General features: G+C 43.0%; 1 protein-coding gene across 7 annotated transcripts in view; it reads left to right on the forward strand.

Moving 5' to 3' along the window:
* Positions 1-20537, forward strand: part of SYNE2 (spectrin repeat containing nuclear envelope protein 2) — a 355793-nt gene that overhangs the window by 227044 nt on the left and 108212 nt on the right. For all 7 annotated transcript variants that reach the window (XM_056546593.1, XM_056546588.1, XM_056546590.1 and 4 more), the window contains 4 exons: positions 12464-12646; positions 16592-16771; positions 19037-19114; positions 20252-20337. In XM_056546593.1, coding sequence (XP_056402568.1) covers positions 12464-12646; positions 16592-16771; positions 19037-19114; positions 20252-20337 — 527 coding nt within the window. The remainder of the gene's footprint in view (positions 1-12463; positions 12647-16591; positions 16772-19036; positions 19115-20251; positions 20338-20537) is intronic.

The following is a 20537-nucleotide window of genomic DNA, read 5'->3' on the forward strand; positions in this document are numbered from 1 at the left end:
CAACAGAGAGCTCTGTGGACAAGAGAAAAAAGGAATTCAAAAAGCAAAACATTTCCTCTGTAGCATACAGCTGCTAATAAGTACTGGAAGGATAAAGATTTTTAATAGAAGTCATTTACAAATCTGTTTAACTTTCTGTCACCAGTTCATAAAAAAAAAAAAAAAAAGAAAGTTTTCCACCGGAGTGCCGGAGCTAGTTACATTCGGCACTAGCCCGTTCCCTCCGTCCCCGTCCCCCCCCCGCGCCATACCCTGTTCCCTCCATCACAACCCCCCCCCCCCCTCGCCTCGCATACCCCGTTCCCTCCATCACAAACCCCCCTCCCGCATACCCCGTTCCCTCATTACACTTACTGCAGAGTCCGGCAGCGGGCGTGCAGGGACAGCGTTGGCGACGAGGCGGCTGCGATGTGCGGGAGGAGTGGCCGGGGAGCCAATGCGCTTGCTCCCGCCTGTCTGATTGACAGGCAGGGAGCGAGTGCAGCCTAACTGAAAAAGGACTGATTGCCAGGCCAAAATCAGTCCTTTTTCAGGCGTGACGTCACGCCAGGCTGCAGCCGGCCACTAGGAGGGAGACCCCCTAGTGGCCGGTTTTCAAATGTAAATTAAACCATTTTAATAAAAAAAAAAAAAAAAATGTATATTAGAGATATGTTGTAGTACATAAGTACTACAACATATCAAAAAATAAAGTTGGCGACAGTGCCCATTTAATATTAAATCTTCCGCAATAGTTTTTTTTCTTCTTTCTAACAAAAGGTTTTCTGCTATAAAGAAAAATCTGTAGAACAGGATGGCTGCCTACATTACTGTGCGAATCTAATGCAATAAAAACAAAATTACAGCCAGATAAAATGAGAATGTACTGTAAGAACCATAGGTAAAATGTTTCCGATATGATCCTCACTGGCAGGGATAAGGTTAACTGTATCAGTCAAGACCCAGTAGGTACATTTAGTTCACATTTTGACTTAAATACAAAGGTTTACCCAATAAAACTCTGCAGGTAACCGATGCTGGCTTTGTCCCTACTGAAAGCCAAGCACTGTCAACAAAGACATCTTGACATAGATAGCACAGAATTTTTTCCTTCTGGAGTTGGATGTGCTAACAAGATCATTTGAACAAGACGATGAGAATACTTCATCTTGGTTTCCTGAAATATAGATAAGAAAAGGGATGAGAAAGTCAGGCTGGCTACCGGCAACTCTTAAAAATCAAAAATTGTTATTTATTTGGCAAGATCATTGTGACATTTATATGTAGAGTCCAATTTAATACCCTCCTTAATGTACCAATGGGAACTGCGATCTGGGAATGTATAATTCCCTGTCAGGATCTACAGTAAAACCTCTTTGAGAAGAAGTTAAACAGATTTGTAAATTACTTCCATTAAAAAATCTTAATCCTTTCAATAATTATCAGCTGCTGAAGTTGAGTTGTTGTTTTCTGTCTGGCAACTGCTGACATCTCTGCTTGTCTCGGGAACTGCACAGAGTAGAAGAGGTTTGCTTTGGGGATTTGCTTCTAAACTGGGCAAAGAGCACTTAGACAGAAAAGAACAACTCAACTTCAGCAGCTTATAAGTACTGAAAGGATTAAGATTTTTTTAATAGAAGTAATTTACAAATCTGTTTAACTTTCTGGAGCCAGTTGATGGTCTTTTAGAGAGGTTTCAATGTAATTGTAAAGCAGAGGCATAACTTGGGCTACAGTGCATCTCTGTACATGTGGGGACCTCTGGCCCGAGAAGAAGGGGCTCTAAGGGTCTATTCACACGGCAGAATTTCTGCTTGCAGAATTCCACCTCAAATTAAAGCCCATAGACTTCTATGGGATTCCGCACTCCCATTCACACTTCTGAATTTCCGCTTGCGGAATTCCGCAAGCAGAAATTCAGAAGTGTGAATGGGAGTGCGGAATCCCATAGAAGTCTATGGGCTTTAAAGGGGTACTCTGCCTCTACACATCTTATACTCTATCCAAAGGATAGGGGATAAAGATGTCTTATCGCGGGGGTCCCGCCGCTGGGGACCCCGGGGATCTCAGCTGCAGAACCCCGCTGTCATTACTGCACAGAGCAAACTCGCTATGTGCGTAATGACGCGCAATACAGGGGCCGGAGCATCGTGACGTCACGGCTCCGCCACCTTAGTGCAAGTCTATAGGAGGGGTGTGATGGCAGCATATGAATCATGTTTCCTTTTTTACATAATGGATGCCCAGAAGCATTTGTATCACTTTTTTGGGGAAGAGACGGCACCAGGAGCAGGCAGTGTGATGCTCTGGGTAATGTTCTGCTAGGAATCCTAAGGTCCTGGCATTCATGTGCTACCTACCTAAACATTGTACAGACCTTGTGCACTTCTTAATGGCAATGGTATTCCATAATAGCAGTGGCCTTAGTCAGCAGGGTAATACTTCTGCCATTCTGTATTTATCTCCTCTTTGCTTTATAAGAGACATTATTATTATGACCAACAGGTGGCAGCATCACACATTTATGCTGCGTCCCAGGGCACACAGGACCTTGAATAGGAAATGCAACACACCAAAATGTTTTAACCACACTGTACATTGATGATAAATCTTTAGAGGAGTCTGCGTCAGATTTTCGGTAGTGGAATTTCCAGGACATCTGTAGTGCAATATAACTTATCCCCTTTTCGAAGAATAGCGGATAAGTTATAGATTGCGGGCGGGGGGCCCCCCCCGCAATCTCCCGTACAGGGCCGCGGCAGTATGCTGGAAAGGGGGCGTTCTGTCCCCGTATGACACGGCGGCCAACACGCCCCCTCCATGTATCCTATAGAGATACATGGAGGGGGCGTGTCTGCCGTGGCTTTCTACTTGGGACGACGCTGTACTTCCTGCAGACTGCCCAGTCGAGGAGATCGGGGGGGCCCCAGCGCTAGGGGATAAGTTATATTGCACTACAGATGTTCTTTAAGGATTTTCACACAAGCAGATTGCATGCTGATTTTGTTACTATTGACTTCAACGCTTAAACAGAAAATACGCAATAGTGGCAGATTTATGGATTTTCTGCTGACCAATTGAAGAAAATGGTATCAAAATCCGCTGTAGAAAATCCGCACAAAATCTGCCTGTGTGAACAGACCCTTAGGCTGAGAATCTCCGTGCGGACATTCCGTACACTGAAGGGCACCTGCATAATATACCAGCACTAGGACTGCACAGGAATGTGTCATCTTATAGACAGCTATGCATTCCATGTGGACTCCGCACAAATAATGAATGTGTTAATTTTCTGTGCTGGAAACATCTGGCACGGCGTGTCAGGTTCCGCCGTGTGCACAGTGCAGGAGAATCCCATTAAATTCAATGGGACTCTGCTGCAGCAAATCTCTGGGCTGGATTCCATTGCGGAATCAGGCACAGAAATTCTGCTGTGTGAACATGGCCTTAGTAAACATTCACTTGTGCAGATTTTGCTGTGGATGTTTTGCTTCAGATTCTATAATTGACTTACCGTTAAAAAAAATCTGCAGCAGAAAATCCATATCAAGATATACACTTACCCTAAAGTGAACTAACCCTAAAAAGGAATTAGTCAGCAGCAATTCCTGTTCCAAACTACTATTAAAATATAAAAAATTGAGCTCTCCTGGGCACTGGTCTCCGGTAAAGCAGTAGGACATGTTTCCAGGTCCAAAATGTATTTTATGCTAGGAGCACCTTACCTGAGGAAGGGTCCTTTTCGGACCAGAAACATGTTGTTTTTAGTGCAATAAAATACATTTTGGACCTGGAGACGTGTCCTACTGCTTTACCGGAGACCAACGCCCAGGAGAGCTCAATTTTTTGTATTTTAATTGTTCCTTTACCGGATCAGCGAAGCTACACCCGGACGAGCTGAGGCTGCAGGCTCCAATTACTATGTTGATGTCATCTCAGGTGTTGTGCTCTTAGCGCAACATCCTCTGGTAAGTGAGTTTTCACCTACCTTTTACCAACCATTTCATACATACTTCACCAGGGGCGCATATCGCTCTTTTCTCTTTTTTCTTTTGTTCCAAACTACTGACACTGTTAGCTCTGTCTGTGCTTTTATAGAAAAATGTTGTTATTCTCTAAAGGCAGGACCATTTCCTCAACCCAATCCCCCTGCTCCTATCCCTGCCCCTACTTTACTGACAGTCAGCTGAAAGCCAAACCATGATTCCAAATCTCATTCCTATCATGCAGACAAATTGTGCACAGGTTCGAGATTTGGAAACAGGACCCTGCTTCTAGCTGGCTGTCAATCAAGCAGGGACAGGGATGGGAGGGGAAGCGGGAAGGTGTTCTTAGCACTTCAGGGGCTTGGGAATGCTTGATTGACATTTCTTTGGCACCAGAGAATAAAAACATGTTTTGTGTTATGGAAGCAGACAGGTATATGAGAGGTACCATGTTTCTCCTCACACTTACACATAAGACACCATCACACTCAGAAAGACTTGAAATTCCAAGCAGAAGGCTATAAAGTCCTGCATTAAAATTGCACTGTGTGAATACTGTACATGTCACTGTATTTTATATAGATTAGTAAATGCAGCAGTTAACAACCACACTTGATGCTTGCTTCCCCCATTGTTATTAAGCATAATGACAAAATAACGTTATGCCTTTCTGATAATTCATAATTATCAGGTAATTCATACATGACAACCAATATGGCTTATGTCTACTTTTAAGTAATTACTTACAAGGGTTCTCCCGATCAAGGTTCCTTGATACGCCAATCACAATCTGTTGCGATCTGTGGGGAAAAAGGGCAGTAAGTTGTCCAGTTTCCCTACAGCACCACCACAGGAGAGATAAAGCATTACACAGTTTTCATTGAAAACAATAAGTTGTCTGTGCCGTGCGAGACAGGACAGGTCCTCCAGAGGGAAAGATGATCTTTGCAACAGCTCTAACAGAATATATGAAATGGATATTTAAACTGGACAAGCCTTTAAGCCAGGCAAAATGATCTTGCTCAATTCACTGGGTGCTGGGGACAATTTGCCTTGGTCAGGGTGTTAACTCACAAGGCTAGGAAAGCTGCAATTTGAATCTTTGCCCTGGGTAAAGATCAGTTCCTGCCACATTGCCCCCTTTAAGGGGGTACTCCAGTGGAAAACTATTTTTTTAAATCAACTGATACCAGAAAGTGAAATAGATTTGTAAATTACTTCTATATAAAAATCTTAATCCTTCCAGTACTTATCAGCAGCTGTATGTTCCACAGGAAGTTGTATTTCTTTCTGGAATTATTTTCAGTCTGACCACCGTGCTCTCTGCAGACACCTCTGTCTTTATCAGAAACTGTTCAGAGTACAAGCAAATCCCCATTGCAAACCTCTCCTGCTCTAGACAGTCTGATACAGACATAGGTGTCAGAAGAGAGCACTCTGGTCAGACAGAAAAGAACTCCAGAAAGAATTACAACTTCCTCTGTAGTATACAGCAGCTGATAAGCACTGGAAGTATTACGATTTTTGTATAGAAATAATTCACAAACGTAACTTTCTGGCACCAGTTGATTTGATTTTTTTTTCCACCGGAGTACCCCTTTAGGGTGTGTTCACACGCTATTACTAGCAGCGGGTTGCCCGCTGCGGGAATTCCGCTGCCAGTTACGCTACCATTGATTTAAACGGGTCCACAGACAGTCCGCAATAGTGTCAGATTTGCGGACTGTCCGCAGACCCATTCATCAAATGAATGGTAGCATAACTCACAGTGGGTTTCCCACAGCGGGAAACCCGTTGCTAGTTACTAGCGTGTGAACGCACCCTTAAAGAGGTACTCCCGTGGAAAAATCTTTTTTTTTTTTTAAATCAACTTGTGCCAGAAAGTTAAACAGATTTGTAAATTACTTCTATTAAAAAAATCTTAATCCTTCCAGTACTTTTTAGGGGCTATATACTACAGAGGAAACGCTTTACCTTTTAGATTTCTCTGATGTCCTGACCTCAGTGCTCTCTGCTGACCTCTGCTGTCCATTTTATGAACTGTCCAGAGCGCATATGTTTGCTATGGGGATTTTCTCCTGCTCTGGTCATTTCCTAAACAGCAGAGGTCAGCAGAGAGCACTGTGGTCGTGACATCAGAGAAATCTAAAAAGCAAAGCATTTCCTCTGTAGTATATAGCCCCTAAAAAGTACTGGAAGGATTAAGATTTTTTTAATAGAAGTAATTTACAAATCTGTTTAACTTTCTGGTACCAGTTGATAAAAAAAAAAAAAAAAAAGTTTTCCACAGGAGTTCCCCTTTAAAGTGCGAGTCATAGTGGGTGGCAGGTGAGCAGTCTCAGACAGACACCCACTTCATACCTCTGACCTAGGCAGTAGTCATCTATTTCAGTATTCTACATAGTTAATCATTACAACACTTCCACCTCTTGCATACGGGTGCTAGTTCTCCTTCCTTGTCAGCAGCTTCTAGTCCTCCTACATTTGTAAGGTACTGTGTGCAATATTTCCTTTTGCATAATAGCCTGGCGCCTTTCTCCTGCTTTCACTGTGCCAGCTAATACAGTTCACAGGACCGACCTGTATGTAAACATAGACCTGCCCTGGCATCCTGGCATTAGACCTAAAGGAAAGGACAATTAAGAAGAAGTTTCTCTTTCGGGCCGCAGCAACCACCATAAACCTGTTCACCAAGTTTGTTTTCAAAATCCTTGTGAAGGATGAATGAAGATGATAAAAGATCATTGTGAGTATTCAGCAAGGACAGAAGCGGGCGATCTCATTGGGTAGATACCAAGGGCGGCAGTGTTATTACATTCCATGCTAGAAGAAACTCGGAGCTGTTATTATTATCAGACAGAAGCCATAACTGCAGAGTATAGGTAGGGCGTGCGGAGGGGGCTCACGAAATGGAAATCCTATTCTTTTTGTCATTTTACCTTATATTTAGTCGTTTGTATTATATATGATCAAAGCTAGAATACTGTAGAATACCATATCACCCCCCTTCCTATATTACCAGGCAGTAGGGTTACCACCTTTCTTGGAAAAAAATACCCGCCATGCTAATTAGCATAATTAATGATATGTACGTAACATCACAGGATACACATATAGGGGGGAAATTTCGTCCTATTGCGACCGCTATAACTTTTTTAAATTTCTCCTTATACGGGTCTGTATGAGGGCTAATTTTTTTGTGTCCTGATCTGTAGTTTTTACCAGTACCATGTTTGTTTTGATGGGACTTTTTGATCGCTTTTTTAAAAATAAATTCAGGCATTACTAACTACAACTCCCAGCATGCCCTGATGCAGCCTGTGGCTCAGCAGCTGCCCCAAATGAAAACTACAACTCCCAGCCTGTTGGACTATATAGTAGTACAGGGTATAGGTCAGTGTTTTCCCAACCAGGGGTGCCTCCAGCTGTTGCAAAACTACAACTCCCAGCATGTTGGACTATATAGTAGTATAAGGTATAGGTCAGTGTTTTCCCAACCAGGGGTGCCTCCAGCTGTTGCAAAACTACAACTCCCAGCCTGGTGGACTATATAGTAGTATAGGGTATAGGTCAGTGTTTTCCCAACCAGGGGTGCCTCCAGCTGTTGCAAAACTACAACTCCCAGCATGTTAGACTATATAGTAGTATAAGGTATAGGTCAGTGTTTTCCCAACCAGGGGTGCCTCCAGCTGTTGCAAAACTACAGCTCCCAGCATGTTGGACTATATAGTAGTATATAGTATAGGTCAGTGTTTTCCAACCAGGGGTGCCTCCAGCTGTTGCAAAACTACAATTCCCAGCATGCCCGGACAGCCGTTGGCTGTCCGGGCATGCTGGGAGTTGTAGTTTTCCAACAGCTGGAGGCACTCTGGTTGGGAAACAGTGGTATAGTATATGGTGCAACATTCCGAGAGTCGGAGGATTGGTTGGATAAATAACGGCCATTGCATTGCCTGTATTTTTTATATAAAAATACCGGCCGGGTGGCCAACTTACTGGCTGTGCCGGTAAAATATACCGGCCAGGTGGCAACCCTACCAGGCAGTGCTTCAAAAATAAGCCCCACAAGAGGAGGAGCATGTTAAAGGGGTTATCCACCATTAGGTGATTTTAGTACGTACCTGGCAGACAGTAATGGACATGCTTGGGAAGGATCTGCGCTTGTCTTGGGGCTAAATGGCTATGTTGTGAGATTACCATAACACTGTGGCTAGCTGTTTGTGAACTGGTATTTCCTGTTTGACTTTTTTTTTACTACAAATCCCATAATTCAATTTTCCTCCCTCCCACACATCAGCCACCCCACCCATTGAAACATAAATGAGCTGCATCCATTCAAAAGACCTGTGGTTTTCAATCAGGGTGCCTACAGCTGTTGCATTAGTTGCAGATTCATCTCTCTCCCACCAAGCGATCGCTCCACCCATTGAAGCAGACAGGCTCCCTGTCATCAGCTGACTAGTGAGTCAGGTCTCGGCCGCATTGCAAGCTGGCAAAAATCTGAGACAACAGTCATTTTGTATGCTGGTAAAAATAAATATTGGGGTGAAAATCACAGAAGAATTGTGAGAAAACCGTCACACACAGATACAGACACTATATTATGAGTTGCACTAACTTTACAGCCCCTGTAGCATAGTCAAATAAAAAAAATTCCTGGAATACCCTTTAACTATTTCCTAGATGTCTGATCAGCACTTTGGGAGGCAGCTCATTAAATCACTAGTTTAGCAATATTAGTACTACAAATGTAAGAAAAAAATTCCTGGGGACAGATCCCTTTTAAGCTATTTTACGCAGGTTAGATATGGTGCAGAGTTTATACAGTGGATGTGTTGGATTTTGGAGTAAAAATGTTACAAAAGTACATTGTTTTTATTGTGTTGTTTCTTTTTGTAATACATATTACATATATACATATATATATACAGTCTGCTCCCAAATCCGGACGTCACGCCCCCTCCCATAGACTTACATTGAGGGTGTGTGGCCGCGATGACACGGGCGGGGCATGGTCGTGATGTCATGAGCCACCTCCCCACATCTCCAGGCATCCGGCATGGAGTGAAGTTCGCTCTGTGCACCAGATGTCTGGGGTACCACAGCCGAGATTGCGGGGGTCCCCGTGATCAGACATCTTATGCCCTATCCTTTGGATAGGGGATAAGATGTCTAGGGGCAGAGTTTCCCTTTAATATGTGGAATTGCTGTAGATATTCTGCTGCTAAAAATTTGCAGCATTTCTGACCCATGAGAAAGTACCCTAAGGGTAGGTTCATACAGGAGTATTTTGCTGCAGATATTTTGCAGATTTTGCTACAGTAGCATAATTCAGGTTTGCTATTTTTTCACTCTAAATGCAATATTACTGTTGTCTATAGCTCTCAATCTGTAGTAAGTTTACCCCAGGTGAGTACATGCCATGTCTCTAGGGGGTACTTGTACTGTTCTGTGTGCTTTATAAACACTGATCTTAAAGGGGTGCCCCACTGGAGTCAGAGTCGGGAGCTTGTGACTTCATGTTTATTTAGCAGGACTCAATAGTGCCACAGACTATGCTAAAGGGACCAGCAAATTATATGTATACGTGCAGGAATTGCCCCAAATGTAGCCACTTGCTAAAAGTGAATGAGCCTGCTGCAGTGCTCCACAGTATAGATCAGCATCCTTTTTTTGGCTGAGTATAACCATATACTCAAGGGACACTGTATTAAAGGAAAACTGTCAGCCTGTTCACCCACATTAAACCCAATAAACTGGGTTATAGTGTGGGCGAACAGGAGTACCTGTCACCAAATTTCAATGTGATTGAAAAAATGGCCACTAGGTGGCTCTGTTCTGTTCCCTGACGCAAATCAAAGTTAGTTTGGTCTCCACTTGGACTTGCAGAAGTCCAAACTCAGGAAGTGCGTGTGGGGCATGGCGAGGCACAGCTATTACAGGCTTCAGTGACATCACGCCTTCTGGTGAACACCCACTTTCTCCTGCTGGGGCTCATACAATGTGAGCAAGGGGAAAGGTATGATACACAGCTTTTTAAAGCTCGGAAATTTTTTAAGGGCAGGAGGGGTGTTAGGAGTAATTAGGGAATATAATCTGAGTTAGTTTAGAAAATATAATTTGATGACAGGTACTCTTTAACAATGTCCAGTTGGTCCTGATATTTGCCCCTCAGAAGATCCTCTGCTAAATTTAGTGAATCGTGTGCAGGAGACGGGGCTTCGCCCACTCAATTTACATATTCATTGTCTGTGACTCCACTTCACTTCACCCCCTGTGTGCGATTCACTGAATTTAGCAGAGGAACGTCTGAGGACACATCTCAGGACCTACTAGACATCATTAAGTATGTGACCCCTTGTTGGCTCCTGTTCACCCACTCTATACACAGTGTATTGGGTTAAGTGTGAACCAGCTGACAGTTTTCCTTTAACGCAGTGTGAACCAAGCCTTACTTTGATGTTGTCTGTAGTGTGTTATGGACACCTGAACATTACAATGGGCTCCACCTTTCAGGCAAAGGTTTGTGGAAGAACACGAAGAATTCATGACAAACGTGATAATACATGACAGATTAGATAAAAGGGAATATAGCAGGTGTGTTTTATGGAAGGGAAATATGGCTAACATATCGCTTGTGACTTTGCACTGCGATCACGTGAGACTCGGACATAAAGCATCTGATAATTATTGGAAGGCTTGGGATTTTTGAATACAGTTTTTGGTTCTACATTTTAAGCCTAAGAAAAAGGGCTGGTTTTATGCAAAAACATTTTTAAAAAATTACAATTTTTTTTCCAACTTCTTTTTTTCCTTCATCCAGCAATTACTATTATGCAATTTGCAAACAAGCTGATTTTTGGGATGAAAACATCCCAAAAATTCTGCAAGAATCTTGCAAGAAACATTCCCCAAAATTTTTTGAGCAGTAAACGACCAAAATTAAAAGGACCTTGCGCTTAATTTTCGGCTGTAAAATTAGAGCCCATACACACTATAAACTACACTAAGGAAATTCAGCAAGGTATTTCCTTACTAAATTTCATCAGCAAATCCATGCGGCCCAGAATCAGTGCTTATTTTACACATAATTTTATCGTGGATATAAGCGTTGGAAAACTAAGGGTCTATTCACATGGCAGAATTTCCACATGCCGATTTCGCCTCAAATTAAAGCCCAATAGACATCTATGGGATTCCACACTTCTTAATTTCCGCATGTGGAATTTCCCCACTAATTCCGCACCAATTCCACACAAAATACGCACAAGCTAGAAACCACCCAAGAAAGCGGAAGCAGAATTGGTGCGGAAATTCTGCCCGTGGGAATAGACCCTAAGTCTCATTGACAAATGGAATTCCGCTGAAAGAAGGAACATGTACATTCTCATGGCGGAATCCAGATCCACATTGGAAGTTCTGCTTCGGAAGTTCCAGCGTGTGCACAGTGCAGTAGAATCCAATTGAAACCAATGGGAGGTGGCTGCAAGAGGATTCTGCTCAGAATTTCTCAGAGCAATTTCCTTAGTCTGTATGGGCCCTTAAGGGTCTATTCACACATACAGTGTCCTGTGCATATTTGATGCACAGGATTTTATGCTGCAGATTTCTGTGTAAACTAAATGACTGAACACAGCATCAAATCTGCAGCATCAAATGCTCGCAGGATACTGTACATCTGAATAGACCCTAAAGGGGTTTTCCCCTTTTAAATGTATTTAAAACATATCCTCTATCTCAAAAACATTTCCTGTTGAACCCTCCAGCCCCCACCTTCTGAGAAGTACTCAACTTGGCAGTGACGGCCCACTCAGCCAATCACCGACTAAGGGAGAACAGCTTTGCGGATGATGATTGACTGAGCGGGCCATCACTGCTGAGATGAATATGTCTTATAAAGGTGGGGGCCGGACGTTCAGCAGGCATTGGGCCAATTCTGGAGATAGGAGATATGTTTTTAATAGCTGGATATTCATATTAAGGCCATCAAATTTTACAAGCCAATTTTCTATTGTGTTCTATGGAATTAAATATAAAAAAAAAAAAGTTCAACTTGAGCTGTAAAAAACATCCGTTTTTTATGACCCAAAAAACTGTATGTGAACATAACCTACTTATGCAGCAATATAATCTTTCTCTCCATAGCACTGCATAACTAAATAGAGCCACCTGCCATGGAAGCAGAGGTGGTAATACACCTTTAATTTGAGTGGCGAGCCTTGTATTTACAGTGTGCAGGTCATAGAATCAGTTAATAGCTCAGGGTGTGTGTACTTTCTGTGCTAAAAAAAATACTTGAGTAAATGCAGATGAGCTGCCAGGGACCTGTTGACATTAGATCACATGAGATGTTTTTTCTTCCCTCTCTACACACGGGAATAGACCGTTGGTTCAGCTCTGCCATATGTATGTGTCTAGCTGCATTTGCGCTGTTTGCAGCGGACTTTGTTGGCTTTTGTCCGCTCCCTCTCATGCACCTGTTCTGGGTTTCCTTTCAGGAACAGCTGGAAGATGCCAGCAAAGCTCTGGCTGACGTGCAACCCAAAATGATCCTCAGCGACTGCCAGGGGAAGGTAACAGAGGTGGAGCTCTGGCTGCAGAAGGTAACGCTGTCACCCCAGGGGAGCGCGCAGGACCCAGATATGTTGCAGAGCGTGGAAGAACAACTTGCAGAGTATCAGGTATGATGACGGAGGTCAGAGTTCACACAGCCGCTCCTCCCTTTGTGGAACATATTAAAGTAAAACTCCTACATCTCAATGAAGTCATAAATTTCATGTGCAATTCTGTATACACCTAAACGTGATGTTTTCTGCAAGTGGCTATCCTGTATTGTTGTATCTTACTACTCAACGCATAGGCCTAAGACCCATTGTGGGGTATCACAAGGATTGTACTAATGATACAAAACTTTGTAGGATACATAAAACTAAAATATTACAGGATGACCTAGATAATGTTCATCAATGTAAAGTAATACATCTAAGCCGCAGTTATACATTTATTTAAAATCAAATAAAACTGGGTAGAACAGAGCAAGAGAAAGACTTGTGTATTTGGTTACAGGTAACTACGCAGTAGTACTCAATGCCAAGCAGCAGCTGCAAAAGCAAATAAGATTTGAAGGTGTATAAAAAGAACATAAACACCTGATTGTGATATCAATATAATGGATACCAGTGATCTCCAAGCTGTGAACCTCCAGCTGTTGCAAAGCTACAATTTCCAGTTGTCCAGGCAGAGTTGTAGTTTTGCAACAGTTGGTGGTCCACAGTTTGGAGACCACTGTTGTGTACTGTACAGTACTCTCTTGACTGATCCATCACCTCTGCTGGTCTGACAGAGCCCAGATTCCAGCTGATCTTCACTTCCTGATCATCCTGTCAGCCAGTGAGAGGCCAGTCACCACAATAGACAGTGATTGGCTGAGCGGGCATTTCCTGTTATAATTAAAGAGGTACTCCAGCATAGAACTTTTTTTATGGACTTACCTGCCGCCACTCCTTCAGTGCCCCGGTACCACTGCTCCAGGTCTCTGGTGCCATCTTCTTCCTGGTTGCCAGTAGTTGCTGATCAGCTAAGCACCAGCCGCAGCAATGTCCTGCCTCGGCCTACGATAAGCTGATCAGCAGTGTGATGCAGCGACCATTGGCAAACAGGAAGAAGATGGCACCGGAGAACTGGAACAGTGATACCGGGGCACTGAGCGGTGGCAGGTAAGTTTTTTTTTTTTTATATGCTGGCAGCCGGGGGATAATGGAACAAAAAAGTTATCCAGGCCTATTAAACAGATAGCTAACTTCTTCCAAACACAACACCCTACCTGTCCTTAGGTTATGTGTGATATTACAGCTTGGCTCCATTCACATCAGTGGAACTGAGCTGCAATACCACCAACAACCTGACAACCGGTGTGGTGCTGTTTTTGGAAGGAATCAGATCTGTTTTTTCCATTCCTGGATAACCCCTTTAAGCTAGTAACTGATGAGAAAAGTTTAACTTGAGGGACCTGTGGCTTGTTTTTTCAACCTATGTAAATTTAGTGGTGCTGTTTATACCTGTACATATATTTTTGGCTTACTATTATGGTGGCACTTTATTTAAAAAAAAAAGTCTGATGAAATATGCACATTCTAATATACTGTGGGGAGATTTATCAAACCTTGTGCAGATCAACAGTGAATCGGTTGTCCATATCAACCAATCAGAGTCAATCTTTCTTTTTTCATAGGACATTTAAAAAAAGAAAAGATGCCATCTGATTGGTTGCCATGGGCAACTGCCCCACTCTTCCTCTGCACATGTTTTGGCAATCCTCTCCCACTGTGTGCACAGACAACCATTTTCCTATGAACTTTCATAGAGCACATAAATGTAAAAAAAATTGATGCAATTTTTCCATGATTTTGTGGATTCTTTACAATGAAATTATCCTGAAAATACACTGTGTGAACCTAGCCTTACAGGTGCGCATGTTCCCTTTTAATTCCCATTATAAATATACACACATTTTGCAGTTTAGATTTCTTGCAGGATATCATAGTATCAGGCTATGTTCATACGACGGAATGTTCTCCCGGAGAATCTCCATGCGGACATTCCGCAAACTGTGGGGTGACAGCATAATATGCCAGCGCTAGGACCGCACAGGAATGCGCTGTCTCCAAAACAGCTCTGTATTCCGTGCGGACTGCGCACAAAGAATGAACGTGTTCAAACCTAATCCTTTTTTTTTATTGCATCCTAATAATTTTTTTGGGATTTCATAGAAAGCAAAAAAGCTGAAAAAAATTGTTCATGTCCTGCTAGTTATGGGCAAAGACAGAAAGGTTATATTTGTATATTTGCACAGACTTAGTACATTTGTGTTTTGGGGGATTTTTTTATTATATTGTAGGTGTTTTGTAGTATTATAAAATATTTATCATGACATTAGTGATTGACTGGGTTGAATTTGACAAGTCCATAAAGTCACATGTATAGATTAGCTCAAAGGTCATGTCAGAGACACAGTCTATTTTATCAGTTAGATATATATATATATATATATATATATATATATATATATATATATATATATATATGTATAGCTCATGTAGTGATCAGATGATCGAAACACATGACTCCTATATGACCTTGATGTTGAAATAGCCTAGTAATATAGACATTGATTATCTACTCAAGACAAACCCATTAGGGGAAGGGGAAGTCTGATAAAAGAATCCCATAGACACATACACTTTAAGAAGACTTAGGCCGTGTTCACACAACGTAAAATGCGCGGAATGTCCACACGGAAAGCATGGCGGCCATTTTGCACATTGAATGATTCGGTGGGCACTAGGGCCGCTTGGAAGTGAGCTGCCTCACCAATGGCAATGCATTTCTGAGAAAAACCTGCAGAAAAAATAGACCCGTCCATTCTTTCTGCGGACACTGGAATCAGGATTTCTGTGACAAAAACGTCTGCTGCGCAAATTCCACTGCATGAACAGTGCTGCAGATTCCCATTAAAGGGGTATTCCAGGCCAAAACTTTTTTATATGTATCAACTGGCTCCGGAAAGTTAAACAGATTTGTAAATTACTTCTATTAAAAAATCTTAATCCTTCCAATAGTTATTAGCTTCTGAAGTTGAGTTGCTGTTTTCTGTCTAACTGCTTTCTGATGACTCACGTCCCGGGAGCTGTGCAGTTCCTATGGGGATATTTTCCCATCACGCACAGCTCCCGGGACTTGACATCATCATTGAGCAGTTAGATAGAAAACTTCAGAAGCTAATAACTATTGGAAGGATTAAGATTTTTTAATAGAAGTAATTTAGAAATTTGTTTAACTTTCCAAAGCCAATTAATATATCTATAAAAAAAAAGGTTTTGCCTGGAATACCCCTTTAAAATCAATGGAGCTCTGCTGCAGCGGAATGTCCGTGCTAAACATTCTTGTGGAATTCCGCACGGCCATTCCACTATGTGAACATACCCGAAGGCCATATTCACACATCTGGAATGTCCTCATGGAAAATCTCTGTGCGGAGATTCCAGAGACTGAGGGTGCATAAGATGCGGCGCTAACACTGCACTGGAGTGCGCCGTCTCATAGACTGCTATGTATTCCATGGGGAGTCAGCAGAAAGAATGACCAGGTTCAATCTTTCTGCGGACACGGAAAATGGATTTTCCGTGCCAGAAACATCTGCCGCGTGCACAGCGCAGCAGAATCCTATTGAATACAATGGCACTCTGCTGCTCCGGAATCTTCTGTGGAATTACAATGTGGAATCCTGCACCAAAATTCTGGACATGTAAACATGGCCTAAGGCTGTGTCTCCAAGAGTAAAATCTGGACCCTCATCTATTAGCCAGATTTCCTGGAAAATCTCTACAAAGAGCCCCTCTTGCTCTAGAGAACCTGGATCCATTACATGGACATTCGTTGGATTTCTATGTGCACCCTATTGGCTCTACAGCATACTAGGATGTTTGTCCATGAAGTATTGGCAATTGTTGGGTTTCGTTTAATAACTTTCACAATTATGCCTAAGATCATTCAATGTGTAACCTGTAACCAAGATCTGCCCCTGTCTATAGAAAATGGTAGGTAATATATGCCACTTTTGTTTCCAGAAAACCTTACAAGAAACTGAAATGAAAATCAACCTATTGCTGGAAGATGCCGACTACAGGCAGCAAGGAAATGTGATGGTACTGGAAGAAGCAGAAGTATTGTCACAGAGGTTAAAGGCGCTGAAGACCAGTTTAGAACATGTACAAGAAATGCTGCAAGCAAAGTCTATGAGTGAACAGGTATTCTGTCTCTAACATTTATTAGGGTGTGTTTGCAAAAAACTTGCTTAAAGGGTACCTCTCATCAAAAAAACTTTTGATATATATTATAGATTAATGTATGCAGAATAACTTTACAATTGCATGTTATTAAAAAATATGCTTCTTTCTATAAAATTTTCCACTTTGAAGAAATGACCACTAGGGGTCTCCCTACCAGTCCTGGCAGCAAGCATTTCAGACTCATGCTGGAGTCCTAAACACTACGAGCTGCCAGTCTGCTTTGTTCACAAAGGAGAACACTCAGAGCTGCCAGCCTGCTTTCTTCGCAGCCAGTTTGGCTGTGAACAAAGCAGGCTGGCAGCTCTGAGTGTTTAGGACTTCAGCATGAGTCAGAAATGCTTGCTGACAGGACTGATCGGGAAAAATACAATAGAAAGAAGCATATTTTTCATTAACATGCTATTGGAAAGTTATTCAACATTCATTAATCTAAAATATATCAAAAGTTTATTTACTGAGAGGTACCCTTTAAAAACCACCCCACGAAATGCATGGGTCCCAGCTCTCACCGACTTCAGTGACATTTCACTTTTTCAGAGCGGTAGAAGCTTAGAAGCTCACATGGAAATCTTAAAATTTTAAGGAGTTTTTGTTCAGACCAATATTAAGAAGCTTCTTTTAACCATGTGAACTTACGTATTGTCTTATAAGAAGCATGACTTTTTTTGTATTGATCAATGTGGTTTTCCTATCTGGAGATATACCCCTAGACTGGCTATACACATTAGCTGTCAGCCAAACACTTGTTCAGCCAACTTTTTTCCTCCCATCCCCTAACACGCACCGGCATATAAGACGCACCCAATTTTAAAGGTGCAAAATCTAGAAAAAAATTATTCTGAACCCAACAGTGATCTTCAACCTGCGGACCTCCAGATGTTGTAAAACTACAGCCAATGGCTGTCCGGGCATGCTGGGAGTTGTAGTTTTGCAACATCTGGAGGTCCGCAGGTTGAAGACCACTGGAGGAGGTAGTACTCACGTGTCCCCGCCGCTCTGGACCCGTCACCGCTCGTCACCGCTGCCCTGGATGTCGCTCCATCACTGTCGCCGCGTCCCCGTGGTGTCCCCGACGCTCTGGACGTCTTCTTCCCCAGGATCCATGCTCTCCGTCACCGTCATCACGTCGCCGTCATCACGTCGCTATGCACGCTGCTCCTATTGGATGACAGGACGGCGTGCGCAACGACGTGATGACGTCGAAGGAGAGCGCCGGCCATGCAAGGGGATCCCGGCCCGGAGCAGACACCGAGGAGGCAGGTAAGGTCCCTCCCGGGTGTCCTGTAAGCTGTTCGGGATGCCGCGATTTCACCGCGGCGGTCCCGAACAGCCCGACCGAGCAGCCGCGTTAGTGTCAATTTCGCTTCAGACGCGGTTGTCACCTTTGATCGCCGTGTCTGAAGCGTTAATACAGGGCATCACCTTGTTCGGTGATGTCCTGTATTAGCCGAGAGTCCCGGACGTTGATGGCCGCAGGGACCGACCCAATAGGTGTGTATTCACCATATAAGACGCACCAACTTTCCCCGCCCAGTTTTGGGGAAGAAAAAGTGCGTCTTATATGGCGAAAAATATGGTACTCGTCACTTGGCCGAGCATGCAATGGGGAGAGGGAGTAAGCCTATATTGGATACTGCTGGGGACAAAATGATCAAGCATATTGAAACCCAAAAGCCCAATCCCTCTAAGGCTGGGTTCATACTACGTTCTGTCATACGGTTCCCGTATACGGCTGGGGGGAGGGGGGAATCGCGGCGCCCGCACTCAGCCGTATTCAGGAACCGTATTTAATGCATGTCTATGAGCTGACTGGAGTGAACCGCAGCCGCCGGTCGGCTGCGTTTTCGGCCGTATGCGGTTTCCCGACCACAGGCTGCGGTTCACTCCGGTCGGCTCATAGACATGCATTAAATAAGGTTCCCGAATACGGCTGAGTGCGGGCGCCGCGATTCCCCCCGCCCCCCAGCCGTATATGGGAACCGTTAGTACAAAACGTAGTGTGAACCCAGCCCAACATCTGCCAATGGGGAAATGTATTAATCTAATATGTAAGGCCAGTTTAGTGAGTATGATTCATTGTATCTGTTGTTGCCCTATGGGGAATTGAACAATACTTACCAGTTTCCCCACAATATTAAACAACAATTGTGCAAACCCCTTTTAGCTAAACAAAAATCTATATTTTTGATTTTGGAATCTAAATCTTGTCTTTTTTTTCTACAGATCCACAATGGAGTAACGGAAGAGAAGTTACTGCATCCATTGCCATCTAGAACTGCTGATTCTGCTGAGAAGACTCATGTAAGTTACCGAATTTTTAATAACATTTATAGTTTGTTTTCTAAAGGACAAACCAAGGGTCACGGATCAGATACTATGGTGTCTTATGGTGTTTTAGATGTACCGTATATACTTATACTCGAGTATAAGCCGACCCGAATATAAGCCGAGGCCCCTAATTTCACCCAAAACCCAGGAAAAGTTTTTGACTCGACTATAAGCCTAAGGTGGGAAATTCATCATCCCCCCCCTCCCCCCGTCATCATCCAGACCCCCATCATTAACACCCCTGTCATCATCCCTCTTGTCATCATCCCACCCCCCCCCCCCCCCTTCATCATCTCTGCCTGTCAATCCCTTAATCAGTGGTCTTCAGCCTGCGGACCTCCAGATGTTGCATGCTGGGAGATGTAGTTTTGAAACATCTGGAGGTCCGCTGGTTGAGTTTGAGTTTTCTACTCACCTCCCCTCGGTGGGAAGGAACCCCCCCGGTCTGGATGATGACGAAGGCCGCAGTGCTCTTCAACCTGCGGACCTCCAGATGTTTCAAAACTACAACTCCCAGCATGCCCGGACAGCCGATGGCTGGTCCGCAGGTTGAAGACCAATGAGAAGGGATTGACAGGCGGAGAGTTCACTCGAGTATAAGCCAAGGGGGGCGTTTTCCGCACGAAAAATCATGCTCAAAAACTCGGCTTATACTCGAGTATATACGGTAGATCTCTTATAAGCAGTATCTCTAACATATGAAAAAAGCTTACCCTAAGTATTCTCAATGGCTAAAGCCTCATGAAGCTAACATTATATATTATTTACCCGTAGACACATTATGTGCAACCCTATCAAGCCTCCATAAGGTTCTATATTACCCCTAAAGGCAAGGGTTCATACAAAATGACACAATGTTTTTGTCACATTAGCATGGGTTTATAGATTTTTGTGGGTTCTATATTACAGATTTATACATGATGGACCTATAATATAGAAATATGCATAAGGTCTTACAGTATTTTTGTTCCTAGAGGAGTTACTCTTTTACCTAGCCAGCCTGTCCCTTATTGTTGTTGAACACCGGTTACTGTCCCACTGCTGTACTATTGTAGGTATGAGTATAATAGTTATTAGGTATTTATCTTTTATTCTTCTCTTTTTCTCTAGGTTTTAAGCACAAAAGGAATGAAAAATAAAAAACAGCCTACTGAAATTACATTACCACAAGAGACCTACATACCATCTTACCCAAGGTAACAATATCAAATTGACTTGGTATGTGTTCTTTAAAGGTGGCACACTGACAAAGAACCATTGTACACTAGCAATAGTAGGGACATTAATTTTGATTGTGACACTGTAACCAGTGTTGCTGCTTTTGAGCTTTTGTGTGGTTTTAATGTAAGATGAAGATTCATAAACTGGCAATTCACATATAAAGGCTGTCGGTCAA

This window comes from Hyla sarda, chromosome 11 (genome assembly GCF_029499605.1).
Source record: "Hyla sarda isolate aHylSar1 chromosome 11, aHylSar1.hap1, whole genome shotgun sequence".
Classification (NCBI taxonomy): domain Eukaryota; kingdom Metazoa; phylum Chordata; class Amphibia; order Anura; family Hylidae; genus Hyla; species Hyla sarda.